The following is a 17,751-nucleotide window of genomic DNA, read 5'->3' as shown; positions in this document are numbered from 1 at the left end:
ATCATCAGCATATGGGAAAGTGTCAACGGGTACTACTCAGGTGAAATCACTATCATTCTGATTGGATTATAAGAGCAGACTGATTGCTATAAAAGGAAGGAAGAAGTGCTTCCAATCATTGTGTTCTTGTGTTAGCAATGGTTACCTCCAAAGAAAGACGTGCAGCCATCATCACTTTGCATCAAAATGGCCTCACATGCAAAGAAACTTCTGCAAAGAATATTGCACCTGAAAGAACCATTTACCGGATCATTAAGAACTTCAAAGAGAGAGGTTCAACTGTCAACTGACATCCCAGAGTGTCCAGAAAGTTCCAGGATCGTCTCCTCCCGAGGAGTCAGCTATGGAATCGTGTCACCACCAGTGCAGAGCTTGCTCAATATTGGCAACAGGTGGATGAGAGTGCATCTGATTTTGGACAACAGCCTGGTGTCAAGAAGGGCAGCAAAGAAGCTCCTTCTCTCCAAGAAAAACATCAGACAGACATCAGTCAGGACAGACTGACATTCTGCAGGAAGTACAAAGATTGGACAGCAGAAGACTGGTGCAAAGTTATTTTCTCTGATGAAGCCCCCTTCCGACTGTTTGGGAAATCTGGAAAATCGATTGTCCGGAGAAGAAAAGGTGAACGCTACCATGAGTCCTGTGTCGTGCCAAAAGTGAAGCATCCTGAGACCATGTGTGAGGTTGCTTTTCATCCAAGGGAGTGGGTTGTCTCACAATTATGCCCCAAAACACTGCCATGAATAAACAATACTATCAAAATGTCCTGCAAGAGCAACTTCTCCCAAAGATCAAGGAGCAATTCGGTGATGATCCGTGCATTTTCCAGCATGATGGAGCACCATGTCACAAGGCAAGAGTGATAATGAAGTAGCTCGGAGATCATTACATTGAAATTTTGGATCCATGGCCAGGCAACTCCCCAGATCTTAATCCCATAGAAAACCTGTGGTCAAGTCCACAAATTGTGATCAACTCCGAGCAGTAAAAAGGCAAGAATGGATCACCATCAGTCAGGATTTGGCCCATAAGCTGATATCCAGCATGCCAAAGCGAAATACAGAGGTTATGACGAACAAGTCAACACTGTGAATATTGACTCTTTGCATTTATTGAATGTTTTTTTGCCAATAAAAGCCTTTAAAACTTATTAAATGCGTATCATTGATTTCCAGTATACCATAGAAACATGAAAAAATTATCTACAACTACTGAAACAGCAAACTTTGCAAAACACAAAATTTGTGTCACTGCCAATACTTTTGGCCATGACGAGACCAACAATATAGCTATTGGTTAAAGAGTTGGCAGCTGACAAAGGAACCCAATCAGGTTTTACTTATACAGTCAGAAAAATGTCACATGATGAGCGATAACATCAGAAGTATTACCTTTAACACTGGAGAAAACCTTGGCTTTACACACAGCTAAACGAAGAGGCATTAAATAACAACAGAACCCTCTTCCTCAATAATCCATGAGGTAAGACTTTTTTTGTTGATGTCATTTTCATGTTAACAGTCTATCAATAACAGAGGTGGTAAAAGTATTCAAATTCATTTCCAGTTACAGGTTGTAAGTATTCTATTTTTATTTTATTTTAAAAGCAGAAATGTATGTAAGGAATAAAACATGACATGATAGTTTTCCAGTAAACCCAGGTTATAGATTTTCCTCACGACTACACTTCCTTTTAACTACACAACTTGACATGCCATTGCTCTATTCCATTAAAGGAGCTTTGAAATGAGCACCTCCAGTAATATTCCACTAAACTCAGTATTACCTCCAAACAGCCTTAAAACTTTATAAAGGCATTCTAACACCCAAATCACAGCTATAGATGTATATTCATATATAGTAATGGAGACAACATTGACTAGTTAAGGACACAAAAAGCTCTTGATAATAGGCAATCCTTATTTACATCAAATGCATGCTTAGGGTGTATTTTATAATTTATATAAATCTGAAATAAGCATGTATAATTTACATGAGAGTATGCACTTTATATTCCAAGCAATTAAATTGTTATTATTATCTGATTATATCAGACATTTACATTACGTTTACATTTATTCATTTAGCAGACACTTTTATCCAAAGCGACTTACAAATGAGGAAATACAGCAAACTTATCGTTATAATAATATAAAATAAGCATTAAAAAATTATTAATGTACTTTAATGCTGTGTTGTATTTGCAAATTTAACAGACCATGTCACCATGCTTAGCGTGTATAGGCAAATTAAAATGCCATAGGTGGGAGTAGGTCCTACAGTTGAAAGGGTGTGTGTCAGATCATTTTGTCTTTAAACACGCGTTGGAAATATTAGAATACTTGTGGTGGCTGGCGAAAACCCAATAGATGTCACATTGGGTGGATTCTGGCCAACAAACAAAGTAAACTTGTTTTATTTTGCCGATCACATACTTTGACACATCGACTTTAAGAAACCGTAAAAATATATATCAACAAAATGATGTAGAAATGTTTTTATGTATTTTTTTAAACCTGCCTAGGCTACAGTATCTGCTCGCAAAGATTATGTTACTGTATGTTAGAAGCCATTTTAACATGTAGCTACATGCTTTAAACAGACATAAGCCTATACAATCAGTTCCTTTTGTAATGAGAAGCCGGATATCAAAATGTCTGTGCGGCTATTGCGCCACAGTTAGACTGAAACTGTCATGCAATTTTCTCCCTTTTCACTTTTGGTGGTAAGCACATTTTAAAAAGTTAGAAGTTTTACTTATGGCTTAAGAGTCATGCAAAAGAGGAATGTATTTCAGTCGAGGAAAGTTTGTTGTTTTCAGAGCTAAGTATTTGAACACTTTGATTTTCATTATTTAATATATGTCCAGTGCGTATATAGACCTCAAATTTACACACATAATGTCTGCTGACTTTGTAATTATTAACAACAACAACAAACATTCCTTTCTGCATTCTCATGACTACATACTTTTTCTGTACAAGGTCAAAGGACATTATGTATATAAATTTGAAGGAGATGCACTGTATGTGCTGGAAGTATATTAAATGGCAAAAACAAAAATCTCTGAACACTCACCCCCCCCCCCACTGTATATAATAGGCTACAAAATGTCAGAATTTGACTACATGAATAGTTTTCCCAGGCTGCCCATTATTATCTGATTATATCATACATTTACATTACATTTATTCATTTATAAGACACTTTTATCCAAAGCGACAAACAAATGAGAAAATACAAGCAAAGCGATATAACAAGCGGGGAACAATACAAGTAGTGCTACCATACAAGATCCATTAAATGAGTTCCAGAAGAAGAAAGTGCGCAGAGTAAGGTTGTTGTTTTTTTAGGCGTTATTTAGGTGTTTTTTTTTTATCCAAAGCGACTTACAAATGAGGAAATACAGCAAAATTATCGTTATAATAATATAAAATAAACATTAAAAAATTATTAATGTACTTTAATGCTGTTGTATTTGCAAATTTAACAGACCAAGTCAACATGCTTAGTGTGTATAAGCAAATTAAAATGCCATAGGTGGGAGCAGGTCCATCAGTAGAATGGATGTGTATTAGATCACTTTGTCTTTAAACACGCAGTGGAAATATTAGAATACTTGTGGTAGCTGGCGAAGACCCAATGGACGTCACATTGGGTGAATTCTGGCCAACAAACAAAGCAAGCTGGTTTTATTTTGCCAATTACATACTTTGACACATTGACTTTAAGAAACCATAAAAATATATCAACAAAGTGATATATAAAACCTGCCTAGGCTAGAGTATCTATTTGCAAAGATTATGTTACTGTATGTTAGAAGCCATTTTAACAAACACAACATTAAAAACAGCCAGCTAAGTGTGCTAACTGCATGTAATTTCCTCATATAGTGAGTACCACACTTTGATCAAGCTGTTGTATAGCTATGCGCCATAAAGAGATATACTAAGCTTGATCAATTTCTGTGTCTGTGCTGCCCCTGTGCTGCAGCTAGAATTAAATCATCATGCAATTTTCTCCCTTTTCACTTTTGGGGATAGCCATGAAGTAAGGACATGCCATGGGTGTGGCATGACATGCAGTAGAGTGTTAAGTCCATTCTTATTGAAAAACAGCAAAGTTTTTTATGTATTACTCCATTTATATCATAGCAACTTGCCAACGATTATGATGTTACACTTATTAATGATATTAATGTAACTGTTTATAATTAGATTCTATGTTGTCAAATGTCCCCTCCCTCCCGTCTGTATCAAGAGAAAGCCCTAAAGACTTTCCTGTGTTGAAAAACTTTAAGTGTTCAAAGTGCTTACACCTGAGACTCCTTCCATAAACATTAAATAAATGCCTCCTACAATGATCATATGTTTTACTTTGTTAAATCACAACATGCTTTTTAATCCATTTATTATTAGTCTTAGATTATGTGGCATATCCGTTGTACAAGTCCCTGTGTATGAGCTGTTACTATAGAAACAATAACATATTAGAACAAGTGCATTAATATAAACCTATCATTTGTGTTACAGTCTGAACTACTGTCCAATCCTTGCTATTACACAAAATAATGCACACCTTCTGGCCAATCAGATTTGAGGATTCTAACATCGTTGTATAAAATGTTATAACTTTATTGTGGTTAAGATCCATGCAAAAGATATGTATATTTCAGTTGAGGAAAGTCAGTAGTTTTCAGAGCTATACAGTAAAGTGGTAATAAGTATTCAGACACTTTGATTTTTGGTACTCAATATAATTCCAGTGCATATATACACTTCAAGTTTAAACCCCTAATGTCTTGACTCTGTACTTATAAATATTAACAAAATACATTCAACTTTTTGATGTTTTTATGAATACATCCTTTTTTGTTCACATTTATGAACAATTGTCAAAAGAAAATGTGTATAAATTTGAAGTGGATATATACTGTATGTATGTAAGTACAGTGGGGGAAATAAGTATTGGAAGTGTCAACATTTTTTTCAGTATATATATTTCCAATGAGGTTATTCACATGAAATTTTCACCAGACATCAGTATTAACTCAAGAAATCCGGAAATATAAAGAATTCACAACATTAAAGTCCATAAATGAAGTTATGTGTGATAAACTGGAATGACACAGGAAAAATTGAGCCCTTTACCGGGAGATTCTTGAGAAGAATCTGCTGCCATCCTCCAGGATGATGAAGATGAGACGTGGGTGGACCTTCCAGAAGGACAACGATCCAAAACATACAGCAAAGGAAACTCTCAATAGGTTTCAGAGAAAAAAAAAATCAAGGCTTTAGAATGGCCCAGTCAATCACCTGACTTGAATCCAATCGAACAAGATTTAAAGACAATATGTTTAGAAGAATGGGCCAAAATCACACCTGAATACTGCGGCCCATTCATTTCTTCATACAGGAAGTGTCTTGAAGCTGTTATTACAAACAAAGGCTTCACCACTAAGTATTAAACACATTTCAGTTAGCGTGTTCAATAGTTTTTTTCCTGTGTCATTCCATTTTATCACACATAACTTTATTTATGGACTTTAATGTTGTGAATTCTTTATATTTGTGGATTTCTTGAGTTAATACTGACGTCTGGTGAAAATTTCATGTGAATAGCCTCATTGGAAATATATTTACAGAATTTTTTTTTGACATATCCAATACTTATTTCCCCCACTGTATGTTGAATAACAAAAATAAAAGTGAATATTACTGAATAAATATTTTCCTCCATTGTATATAAATGACCACATGAAGAGTTTTCCCAGGATGCCTACATATAATACAGGTATACTTTGTAGAACTCTGCAGAATAGTTCACAAAGAGATTTGGTCTAATCTCTCAATCTCAATCTCAATCTCTCTCTCTCTCTCTCTCTCTCTCTCTCTCTATGTTCTGACAGTGGTGAACAGCAGAAAAACATTCTGCTATGGCAGAATCCTCACTATGTGAACATGCCACCTGCAGTCCAGTGAGTGACCTCAGATTTCAATTATATATATTCAGTAGGTTCATCATACCCTGTTGATACATCTGTAAATTACATGTTTTATTAGGAACACTTATGGACCTGCACATTCATGCAATTATCAATTCAGCCAATCATATGATAGCAGCACAATGCATAAAATCATGCAGAGCCAAGTCAAAAGCTTCAGTTAACATATGTGTAACATGGGCTAGAAATAATAAATGTTTGAAATTATTAACATAAGGAGTAAAATATATCAGGGTGTGCTGTTATAGAAATATAATCAGTAATGGAATGGATTGATGCTATTGCTAGACTGAAGCTGATTATTTTTCTATAAACAGCTTGCCCGGTCATGTTTTATTTCTTGTACACCACAGCAATAAAAAATGTATTTATTTGTTAGTGTTTATTAAAGAATGGCACACTCTATCCATTGTTATCCATTTATAGTTACATTTAATGATGTGGATATTATAGAAACAATAATGTATTAAAATAAACACATTAATATAACCATATAAACTCCATTTCTCAAATGACCATTGAAGTAAATACACTGCATTTGTATGTTTGCATGTATGTTCCTTTCAGTATATTGTGATCCATTTTTTCACAGATTTATGACTAAATATTAGAACAGTATATGATTATAAATTGACTTTTGTGTTTGCTGTTGTTTTGTAACAGGTACAATTGTGGGGCTTCACAAAACTTACCATTTTGTCAGTGCCAATGGTACTTAAGAAAAATGAAATCCATGGAAGGTTCTATAGACTTTAAAGATATCCCCCTGGAAACTTAAAGGTAAGACTGATGTGGTTCGACGGGTGGAATTATTCTGCATCAGTCTGGTTGAGATCGTGTCACTTAAGTAGCCAATAAAAGTCATTTCATTTTTAGTATACGGTTATTTTTTAAGATCTCAGTTTTATTTTCTGTGCGTGTGATGATTATGTTACTGTGTTTCATCCCTCCAAAGTGTGCTGACAAAGACATCCACTGAGGACAGAGACAGCAGTCCAATGATGAGGATCAACACAATGTCAAGTGTCAGGTCAACACTTTCCCAGAACGCACTGAGGCCTACCAACATGACTGCCCCTGACCAAATTTCCAAAATTCCAAATGTACTTTGTCATGTTCACAGTCACCTGACTTCTAATCATGCACATCAGTATCCAGTTAGACCCGTCACTAGATAAAGGACTCAAAAACAACCACTCAATGCCAAAGAATGCTCAGTGTGCCTTTTATTCTCTGTGTTAATATTCTACTTTCGATTGTGTTTTACTATCTGGCTTTTGCATTTTGGATTTGCTCGAGATTATTGTTTGCTGATTGCCTGACCTTTTTGTCTCCTGTCTATGTCTTCGCTTAATGTTTTGGATTTATTTTCCAGTTCCGTTTAATAAAATGCTAAACTGTATTTGCATTCGCTTCAGCGTCTACTTTATGACAGATTACCAGCACTATGGGTGCAGCAGGAGAGTATGACTGGCGAAACATTGTGGCATCACATCGACAACTAGTGGGAGAGCGCCGCCAACGCTTGACTGAACTCTGCCACTGCTACATCATGCCCATCCACATTGGTGGCAAGCTCACTAATTTCCCTGTCCGATAAGTTTAAAGGTGAAACTTGTCAATGTAAAGGGTTTCTGCTGCAATGCTCACTGTATTTTGCCTACAGAGGTTAATGGAGCAGCAAAAAAAATGCGTTATTTCTTAGCCTCCTCCCTGGCAAAGCTTTAACCTGGGATAGAGCAGTGTGGTTTCAAGAAGGCGAACAACTGACCTCCTATGACTGGATCATCGAGCTGTCTCAACATGTCTTTGACCATTCACCTGAGGGGAAAGAAATCAGGGAAAAATTAGAGAGGGTCCGAATATGCACTGGAATTCCACACTCTTGCTGGAGGTAGCAGGTGGAATGAACCTGCCCTCAAAGCGGCATTTCATCAGAGTCTGAGCCTTGAAATCCTCACTGAGATGACATGCTGAGACGACTAAATGACTCTTGATTCTCTGATCGATCTCTCCATATGTCTTGATCACCTGCTCCATAACCGGCCACCACTCAGGGGAAGCGGAACCTTCCCAAATATAAATGGTCAGCTGGAACCCATGCAAGCCCTCTACTCATCCACGCTACTGATGGAGGACCCAGTGGTGATGGCACCATCATACTCTGTACCCAGCCCCTCCTCCTCGAAGTCAGTGCATTGCACCAAGAGCACATCTCCTTCCTAGTCACTGTGACCTCTAAACACTACATCATCTTGGGGTTCCCTTGGATGCAACTACACAAGCCACAGATATCATGGACAGATAAGGAAATCACTCACTGCTCAATTCAGTGCCTTAACACTGTCTTCAAGCACCTCAGCTCATGTTGGCATCCACCACAGTGGAAAGTCCCAAGAACAGAAAATCCGGGAGAATCCCTTCCAAGTACCAAGACCTTCATGAAGTGCTATGGAGGAATACATCCAAGAAGCACTGCAACAAGGGTACATTCACCTTTCCACGTCTCCTGCATCAGTAGGCTTCTTTTTCATGGAGAAGAAAGGGGGTGGCCTTCGACCCTGTATAGATTGTTGAAGACTCATTCAAATCACAATCAAGTACCATTATCCACTGCCTCTTGTCACCGCAGCTCCAGAACAACTGTGTTCTGCTCAAGTTTTCACCAAGCTGGATCTCTGTAGTGCATATAATCTGGTTTGCCTTTGGGAAATTAGCACCACCTCTGGCCAGCCTGAGTACTATGTCCTGCCATATGGGCTCTCAGGCTTCCAGTGCATAATCAATGATGTACTGAGACATGCTCATAAGATTTGTCATAGCCTACGTCAATGACATCTTGATCTAAACTGGGAACAGAGAGCTGCTGGCAGTGAAACTGGCACTGCAGGAATGGCGTCACACATCCATTCACCACCTTTACGGACCATAAGAACCTTGAATACCTCAAAACAGCCAAAGGTCTCAATCCTCGCCAAGCCCACCGAGATCTGTTCTTTGTCTGATTTAATTTCACCCTCCTACAGGCTGGGTTCAAAGAACACAAAAGCCGATTCTCTGTCCTAGTTACACATGGCTAGTCCAAGAGAGGGGAGTGAGGAGCACATTCTTCCACCTTCCTGCTTCATGGGTGCTGTCATTTGGAACAATGGAAGGCATGTCCTCTGAGTAAGAAGTTTCTGCCCATTACCCTGTGAGACAGACTCATCACTTGGGCACATACCTGCAGCACCATAGCTGCAGATTAACCCAGTACACACAGAGCATATCATCTGCTGTGGGCCAAGTATTGGCAGCCCAACAGGTCGGCTGGCATACGTCAGTTTGTCTCGTCCAGCTCCGCTTAAGCAAAAGCCAAGGTCCATCATACCTTTCCAAGCAGAAAAACTTTACCCCTATCCACACCATAGTGGCATTTCATCTGACAGTGGATTTTATCATAGACCGCCCCAAGGAACAACACCATCATTGTTGTAATCACAGACAAATTCTCTAAATCACTGCACCTAATTCCCCTGCCAAGGTTACCCACAGCCTTCATCACAGTGGAACTACTTTTTAATCACGTGTTTTGTACTTTGGCATCAGGGAAGACATTGTTAGCAACAGAAGCACACAGTTCACCTCAGTAGTGTAGTCCAGCTTCGTGGAAAAATTAGGCGTGACAGTGAGCTTAACCTCGGGGTACCACCTGTAGTCCGAAAGACAGGTGGAAAGAGCCAACTGAAATTGGCCATTTCCTCAGAACCTTCTGTGCTGAGAATCAGGAAGACTGGGCCCAGTTTCAACCGTGTGCTGAATACTCCCAGAATTCACTGCAACACTCAGCAGCACAATTAACTCCTTTGCACTGTGTGCTCGAATACCAGCATCCTCTGTTCCCCTGGAACGCCAACCCCACCAACTGCCCCAATAATTTGGGTCATGAATTATAATGATGAATGTTTATACCTTTCTGGTCAGATCAGAAATTACTTAATGATATTTTTAAACAATTAAATTATATGCTGTAAAGCTGTATCAGCTTTCAAATGATTAGGCCTACAGTATGTTGTTTGTAGTGGATGTAATGAATTAGTGCTTGTATTGAGATACATTACTCCAGGGCTGGACTGGGACATAATTTCAGGCTGGGAGTCTTACACTCATCCAGGCCCCATACACCCACAACAAATTTTGAAACCACTGACAACCCTATTTTCTTCTTTCCTAAATTCAATTTATTACACACTGTCTGGCCAACCCATAAAAACATAAACAAGCAACCTAGAGGTACTGAAGCAGTCCTAATTTATATCAGCTTACATGGGTTTGCCAAGCATTTAACAAACACCAGAAGTGCAAAGCTGCCAGTAACGCTCTACTTTTCACTCACAAAAGTACATTACATGCAGAAGAGAGGTAAACAAAAGACACTTTTTTGGCCATTGTGCTATGAACAGAACTGTCTCCACATTGTTGGCAAACGGCAACTTTTTAACCTCACTGTAATTTGTGAGCACAGAATCTAAATTTCTTTTAGTTCAATTCAAAGCATCACATTAGGGCAATGTGTGTGTGTGTGTGTGTGTGTGTGTGTGTGTGTGTTTTACTTAAATACTCAGGTATTTTAAAAACACGAAGAAAATTTTTGAAAAGTGGAAATAAAGTGCCTAAAGACTGTTTAGTAATAAAGTGTTAGGGTAGGTGTAGGAAGAGATTTATTGTCCCAATAAGATGGCATCCATTTAACAATTTTAATAAATATAGTCATTTACACTGCATCCTGATAATGTACAACAATACTGAGGTGAAAATAGTATCGGCCACTTTATTTACTTATATATTTATAAGTATAAATAATATCTAACAACTATTTGCACTTATTGCAAAGAACTGCTACTTTTATATAGGCTAGTGTAAATAGAACTATATCGCTATTTATTGTCACTTAGTGTAAATAGCCGCTGCCTTCAGATAATGACACCATGTATAACCAATAAAAAGCACGCTGATATTTTTAAATCTAAACAGAATGACATAATTGGTCAAGAGCAAGTGTGGAAAGCCCACACTGCCTTCAGAGAGCCGAACTAGGGGACTGTGGGAGTCGTCCTAATTCAACATGAGTGAGAGAAGTGCTTGTAGTAAACACAAAAGAGAAAAAGAGGAGAGGGAGGCGTCTTTATTAAGACATGTGCCATCTTATTCAAACATTCTTCAAGCAGAGCCAGGAGGAGAATCAGGCTGAAGAATTTGTGGAAGATGACGAGCAAGTTAACCAGGCACTGGAGGAGGCAGGTGTTAGCAGTGCAGCACAACCTGAAGCCGAGGTTAGCTGTGAGTTACCCTACGCAGGGAAATGCCTTGATGTTGTTGCTGCTGGTCCAGGAAAGCATTGTTCCAATCACGTGGTGTAAATCCTGGATGATGGAGAACATCTACAGGCTAGAAGACATTGTGCCCAGGGGCCTCTGAATTCTTAATCCGGGCCTGACTAAATATCCTGTACATTGGATAGTTGTGTGCTAAATTACTTAGTATTATATCTATACAGTAGATAATACTGTCTTTTAGCATATTCTGAGTGACGATAGTAATAGTGATAACGTTTGCTAGTAGTGAAACTGTGGTTAATGCTTGTTTAGCTAAGTTAGCGAACACAAAGCTACAGTATTTACAGATGACGCTGAGCTGCAGCTGAAGCCCTGAACTGGTCGGTAATTTTGTTACATTTATACTTCTACTTTTTAGAGGGTTTTCCTCTTGAGTGCCCTTTCCCTCTCTGCTCCACCTGGGCACTTCCTCTCCATCATCTCTGCTTCCTCTCCATCCACTCTGCTCCACCTGGCCACTTCCTCTCCATCCTCACTCTGTGAAGCAATGACTCTGTTCCTAACCGTTCACTGAAGCTGAGGAGAATGATAGCATTGCAAGTCAAGACTAACAGGTTCATGATTTATTATCTCTTTACTATCAAATGCAGAAGTCAGAAAGGATCGCTTGAGTACATAGGACAGGCAATAATATAAAATAATAACGATTAAATAAGTAAATAAAAACAACCCAGCAGAGCAGCTTCCTGTTTTACTGGAATGGCCTTCTGTCTACACTTACTATATTACTGCTGAGGAGTGGTTTTACATGTTGATATTTGGAATTGCACTACATTGATTTATTTTACCAGCATGTCTACATTCTCTATAGAAAGATATCTGAATTGCACCCTAATTACAGATTGTAACACTTTAATTAAAAAGACAAAAAAGGGGAGAAAAAAAAATTAAGCATTGTCTCATCCCACCATGAGATGGCAGTATCTCCACACTGTAGAGTTAGGTTCATTTTCATCAACAATTAAATCTGTTCTGGGACCTGCGTCAGGTGAGTATGTGGTGCCTGCTATACTGTACTACCGAGGGCTTACTTGTACTTTGAATCATGTCTTGTTCACTTTAAGTGGTACATTCAAATGCGATTTCATTACTTGCAATTTCATGATAGTATACAAGTAATAGAGTTGTGAGGTTACACTCATCCAAATCTGACTGCCAGAACACAGTAAATCTGATAAGTAACATGATAAACAAAATTAAATGTGTTAGAGCAGGGAAATCCCCGAGTGTGTTGGACTCGGATTTTTCAGGACCAGAGTTTAAGAGGTTTGTATTCTTATTGCCGAGCCACTTTTGGCCCATATAACATTTGCCATTGCTATAACTGTAATAAGAACATGACTCCTAGCTGAATCTATCAGGGTTCAGTGCAACACAGTTCAGTTTCTACCCTGCTCTAACTTCATTCAGCATATAAAACATATATCAAACCTAAAATAACTTTTTACTGTAAAAAAAAAAAAGTTTTATATTGTAATAAAATTTTTTATTTTATTATGAGCGAAATCTCATTCACGTAAAGCCTGTTAACAGAGCAGTTTTCTAATTTTCCTCAGCTGCCTTCAAGGTACATTGCAATTGCAATGAAATCACTGACGAGTCTTCCTCTTCCCCCATAGAAGATCCCCCTCTCCTGTAGTGACACTATATATGCTTCATAGGTCGCCTAAGTTTGTCTGCATTGAGTTTGTCCTTCCATTAAAAGTAGCAACCTCACACAAATAAGGCAACTCTATCAAAGAACTCTTGTTCCACTGAGACAGAAGCTTTTCAATACACGATCCAAAAGTCTTAGTCTTTGCATTGTAACAGTTTGAGTGGGTTAGGTTTAGAGGCAGGGTTAGAGTGCACACCTTTTCTTATGACCTAATGTGTATGAAACTGAACAAAATCCAAGCGGATTGATTTTTCTTGTTTAAATATACCAATTCTTTATGAGCTCTGCTTCAACAAATAATAGAGAAATGATCATCTGACATGCAGCCAGAAAAGGATAAAAAAAAAAACAAAAAAACAACCCAATTGCATAGCAGGTGGCTTTGTAGTCTCATGAGTCCAGGGTGACTGGTTTGATCCTGTGTACAGGTTACTGTCTGTATGGAGTTTTGCAAGTTTTCCTCATGTTTGTGTAGGTTTCCTCTGGGTTCTCCAGTTTCCTCTAAGTGTAAATGTGTGTGTGTGTGTGTGAGAGATGCCCTGAGATGCCCCCACCCAGGGTGTATTCCTGCCTAGTGCCCAGGGATAAGCTTTGTTCCCACTAAGACCCTGATCAGGATAAAGTGCTTGCTCGAGATGAATGAACGAACGAATTAAAACACAGACCCATTTCATATTAAATATGATAAATGATAAGGTATCTTTAGCTACATGATTATTACAGGTCTAGACACATCTAATAATGACAAGCTGTACTTTTATTAGGTACGCTCTCCAAACCCATATGACTCCAGATTTCACATATCTGATTCTTAATACTTAAACGCACTGCTGCAGTCCGAGACGGAGAAAGAGCGTTGCAGGGGGAGGAGCCAGAGAGCGGAAGTATTAGCAGGGGGGCGGAGACGGTTACCGTTCAGTCGCGCGCCTCCGTTGCTTCCTCAGTCGGGCTCAGTGTAGCTGGGCACTTTGCTGGTTACGCACGCCTCCACTTCCGCTCCTTTGGATATTCTGGGTTTTTTCCCCCCCACACACCGTTTGCCAAAACTTGGTCCACTAACCACACCGGATATCCGAGCGCGGGCCATCCAAGGTAAGTAAACCTAAATAGTAAAAAATTCAATCTAGGGGGAAATACGCAGCGTTAAAGGAGATGATTAACCTATTATTACTATGAGGATTATTATAAGTGTGCATAACTATATACACTTCACTGTGATTGTTCCATGAAGGACACCTTTATTGGCTCGAGAGGCGTTCATAATAATAGAGGGAAGCTCTCCATCTGCTCTGGTGTGCTCTCACCATGTTCCCCTTAAACCACAGTAATCATGTTATTATCATCAGATCATTATGTAATCATATTAGAGGGGCATCTTTTGATCTTTTATAATCCGTATAGACTAATACTGACTAGTGGCGTTCATAAGCTATTGTTGTTGTTTATACACAAGAAGAATTGCAATGTTAATTAATGAACCAAATCGTGCGCCTTTAATCCAGTTTTAATCCACTGTTAATTCCAGTGCTGCACGTGTTAATTCAACACTGTAGCGTGAGTATTCATTGCTGGATGCGTTAATTGCACTTAGTAAAATTACTCACTAATTCAGCAAGCTGTGAATTTGCTGCGCGCGTGAGGCTGTAAACGAGGCACGAGCTCTTATTACGATAGACAAGCGCGCACGAGCGGCTTCACGAGCACAAGTCCTCTTCATTGGTATGTGTGTCCACTCTGTCCTTGTTGTCTGAGATGTACGTGTCCTCTGTTCACACCTGCAGGCGATGCTGTGCGTGCTGCTGTTACCTATCGCCGCTTTCCTGCTGCGCGCGGAGGCGGCGGTCGGCATCATTATCAACAACAACAACAACAACCACCACAACAACAACAATAACAACGACGGGAACACGGCGGACACGGACAAGTGGATCAGTGACAAGGACAAGTACTGGAGCAAATTCCGTGATGTGAGTGTCCCTGGTTAAACTTCTTTAAAGTGCTCTAAGTCATTTAGCGAGTGTACGCGCGTGCGTGCGTGCGTGCGTGCACGCACACACACACGCGCACGCGCGCACCCAAACACACGCGCACACTCGGGTCTGTCTTTGCAAAACTAACTCGTACCTGCAGTAGGATCAATCTGATATGAAGTAGAGCTCTGAGGCGAGAGAGTCGTAAAGGACAGAAAAACTCCTCAGGAAACTAATGAGCTCAGTACTGTAGCTGCACTGAGAGGCACTGGCTGGATTTCTAAACTTACTGAACCTGGTTTCCTGTGAGGGGGATTTACATGAAAGCGTGAACATGTGTGTGCATGGTACCCTGCGATGGTCTGGCGTCTCATCCGGGGTTTATTCTCGTGAAGGGTTGGTCTGGGTCCTTCAAGACATATACATTTACATTTATTCATTTAGCAGATGCTTTTATCCAAAGCGATTTACAAATGAGGAAATACAAGCAAGTGATGTATCAAGTGGAGAAGAATAAAAGTTGTGCTACTATTCAAGATTTTTAATTGAGTAAAGTACACAGAGTAGAGGTGTAAGCACCAGTGTAAGTGCAGAATGTTATTATTTAAAAAAATATATATATATGTGTGGGCGCATGGTGGCTTAGTGGTTAGTACGTTCGCCTCACACCTCCAGGGTCGGGGTTTCGATTCCCACCATGGCCCTGTGTGTGCGGAGTTTGCATGTTCTCCCCGTGCTGCGGGGGTTTCCTCCGGGTACTCCGGTTTCCTCCCCCAGTCCAAAGACTTGCATGGTAGGCTGATTGGCATGTCCAAAGTGTCCGTAGTGTATGAATGGGTGTGTGAATGTGTGTGTGAGTGTGCCCTGCGATGGATTGGCACCCTGTCCAGGGTGTACCCCCGCCTTGTGCCCGATGCTCCCTGGGATAGGCTCCAGGTTCCCCCGTGACCCTGAAGAGGATAAGCGGTATAGAAGATAGATGGATGGATGGATATATATGTGTGTGTGTGTAGGGGGCAGGTAATGGGTTATTTAAGTACAAGAGGTGGGTCTTTAGCCGTTTTCTGAAGACAGTGACAGATTCTGTGGTCCGGATTGAGGTTGGAAGTTCATTCAATCACTGAGGGACAGTCAGTTTGAAGGTTCTGGAAAAGGACCTCAAGCTTCTCTGAGTAGGCACTACCAGGCGTCGGTTCTTAATCGATCGCAGTTCGCGTGAGGGAACATAAACCTCAAGGAGAGTGCTGGGGTAGGGGGGTGCTGTTCCAGACAAGTTCTTGTACGTGAGCATCAAGGCCTTGAATTTGATGCAGCTACAGGAAGTCAGTGGAGGGAGATGAAGAGGAGTGTGACATGGGTTCTTTTGAGCTGGACTACAAACCACGTCTATTACAAGGAACGTCTACTAGCAAATCACACTACACAACATTCCCATGGCCACTAGAGGATATGTGTGCACATTTCATCAGTTTCCCTATCCCTAAATCTAACCCTAACCATTTTTGTTGTGGGCGTAACTTGTCATAGTGGACGTAACTTATCATAGTGGGTGTACCTTGTAATAGTGGGTGTGGTTTGTAATCCTGATGGATGTTTTGCGTATTTGTTCTGGACGTACCTTGTAATAATGGGCGTACCATGTAATAGTGGGCGTACCATGTAATTGTGGGCGTATCTTGTAATAGTGGGTGTGGTTTGTACTCCTGATGGATGTTTTGCGTATTTGTTCTGGACGTACCTTGTATAAGTGGGCGTACCTTGTAATAGCGGGCGTACCTTGTAATAGTGTGCATACCTTGTAAGGGGCGTGGTTTGTAATCCTGCAGGTCGCAGATGGTACACTTGGTATTCTCCCACCTTGTACCCAGTGTTCCTGGGATCCCTGACCAGTATAAAGTGATTATTGACGATGAATGAATGAATGAACACAGTATCCATGCAGGAATGTAAAAATCTCTGTCTGTATATATACGAGCTGAGAGTTACTTTAACAATAAGTCTAAGTGTCCCACATCAGATTGGATTTTGGGTTTGCACCACTCCCGCTTTTCTCTTTTTTGATACAACCTCCATATCAGAGCTTGGAGCATTGATCAATACCTGACACTGACCTGAGCCGACTCTCTGACAGCTTATACTGTCAACGTAGGTGAAACTTCACAGATGCAATTGCAGTGTCCCTAAAAACAACCAAGTCATGTGTTCATATTGAAGATTTGTGTTGGGTCAATCACCATAATACACTTTCATCATATAAAACACATCAGTGGATCAGTTTGAAAAAGCTCAAATCCTATTCTTCATTGATCCAGCATTTCTGTCCAGTGTTGTTTGATGAATGTACACAACTGTTTGCTGTTTGCACTTGTTGTGTATTAGGCCCAAAATACGTTTTGTGTAGTGTACTCCATGTTCAATTCTGCTGCCACCCCAACAGTCCGAGTAGTCTGATAATACGTGTTTGCCTAGCGACCCGTGTACGTGTTTGTTATTCAAGTGACACCAACGATTTACTGCACTTTTAATTACATATCTATGAAAAGTATAGGTGCAGAGCTGTCAATCATCTACAAACAGGAATATTTATATAAGAAATAAAGCTCATGGGAGCATGCTGAAGTGAAACAGAGTTGCTGTTACAACCTCCAAGTTGATTATTTTTCTATAACAGCATGTCCTTATGTGTTTTATTCATTTTGTAGCACAGCAATTGCCAGTGTCAGGAGTGTTTATGAATTATAT

General features: G+C 39.8%; 1 protein-coding gene and 1 long non-coding RNA gene across 2 annotated transcripts in view; both read left to right on the top strand.

Moving 5' to 3' along the window:
• The first annotated feature begins 1,361 nt into the window (after window positions 1-1,361).
• LOC128618257 (uncharacterized) lies at window positions 1,362-7,048 on the top strand. The gene is made up of 4 exons (XR_008387690.1): window positions 1,362-1,485; window positions 5,912-5,980; window positions 6,671-6,787; window positions 6,963-7,048. It is a non-coding gene; the product is annotated as an uncharacterized LOC128618257 (long non-coding RNA).
• Window positions 7,049-13,694: 6,646 nt separating this feature from the next.
• Window positions 13,695-17,751, top strand: part of spock1 (SPARC (osteonectin), cwcv and kazal like domains proteoglycan 1) — a 270,805-nt gene continuing 266,748 nt past the window's right edge. Inside the window, exons 1-2 of the mRNA XM_053641888.1 lie at window positions 13,695-14,131; window positions 14,821-15,006. Coding sequence (XP_053497863.1) covers window positions 14,824-15,006 — 183 coding nt within the window. The 5' untranslated portion in view covers window positions 13,695-14,131; window positions 14,821-14,823. The remainder of the gene's footprint in view (window positions 14,132-14,820; window positions 15,007-17,751) is intronic.

The sequence above is a fragment of the Ictalurus furcatus genome, chromosome 14, assembly GCF_023375685.1.
Source record: "Ictalurus furcatus strain D&B chromosome 14, Billie_1.0, whole genome shotgun sequence".
NCBI classification, from domain to species: domain Eukaryota; kingdom Metazoa; phylum Chordata; class Actinopteri; order Siluriformes; family Ictaluridae; genus Ictalurus; species Ictalurus furcatus.
Note: the sequence above shows the minus strand (reverse complement) of the source record. Positions and strands in the feature narration are given on the sequence as shown.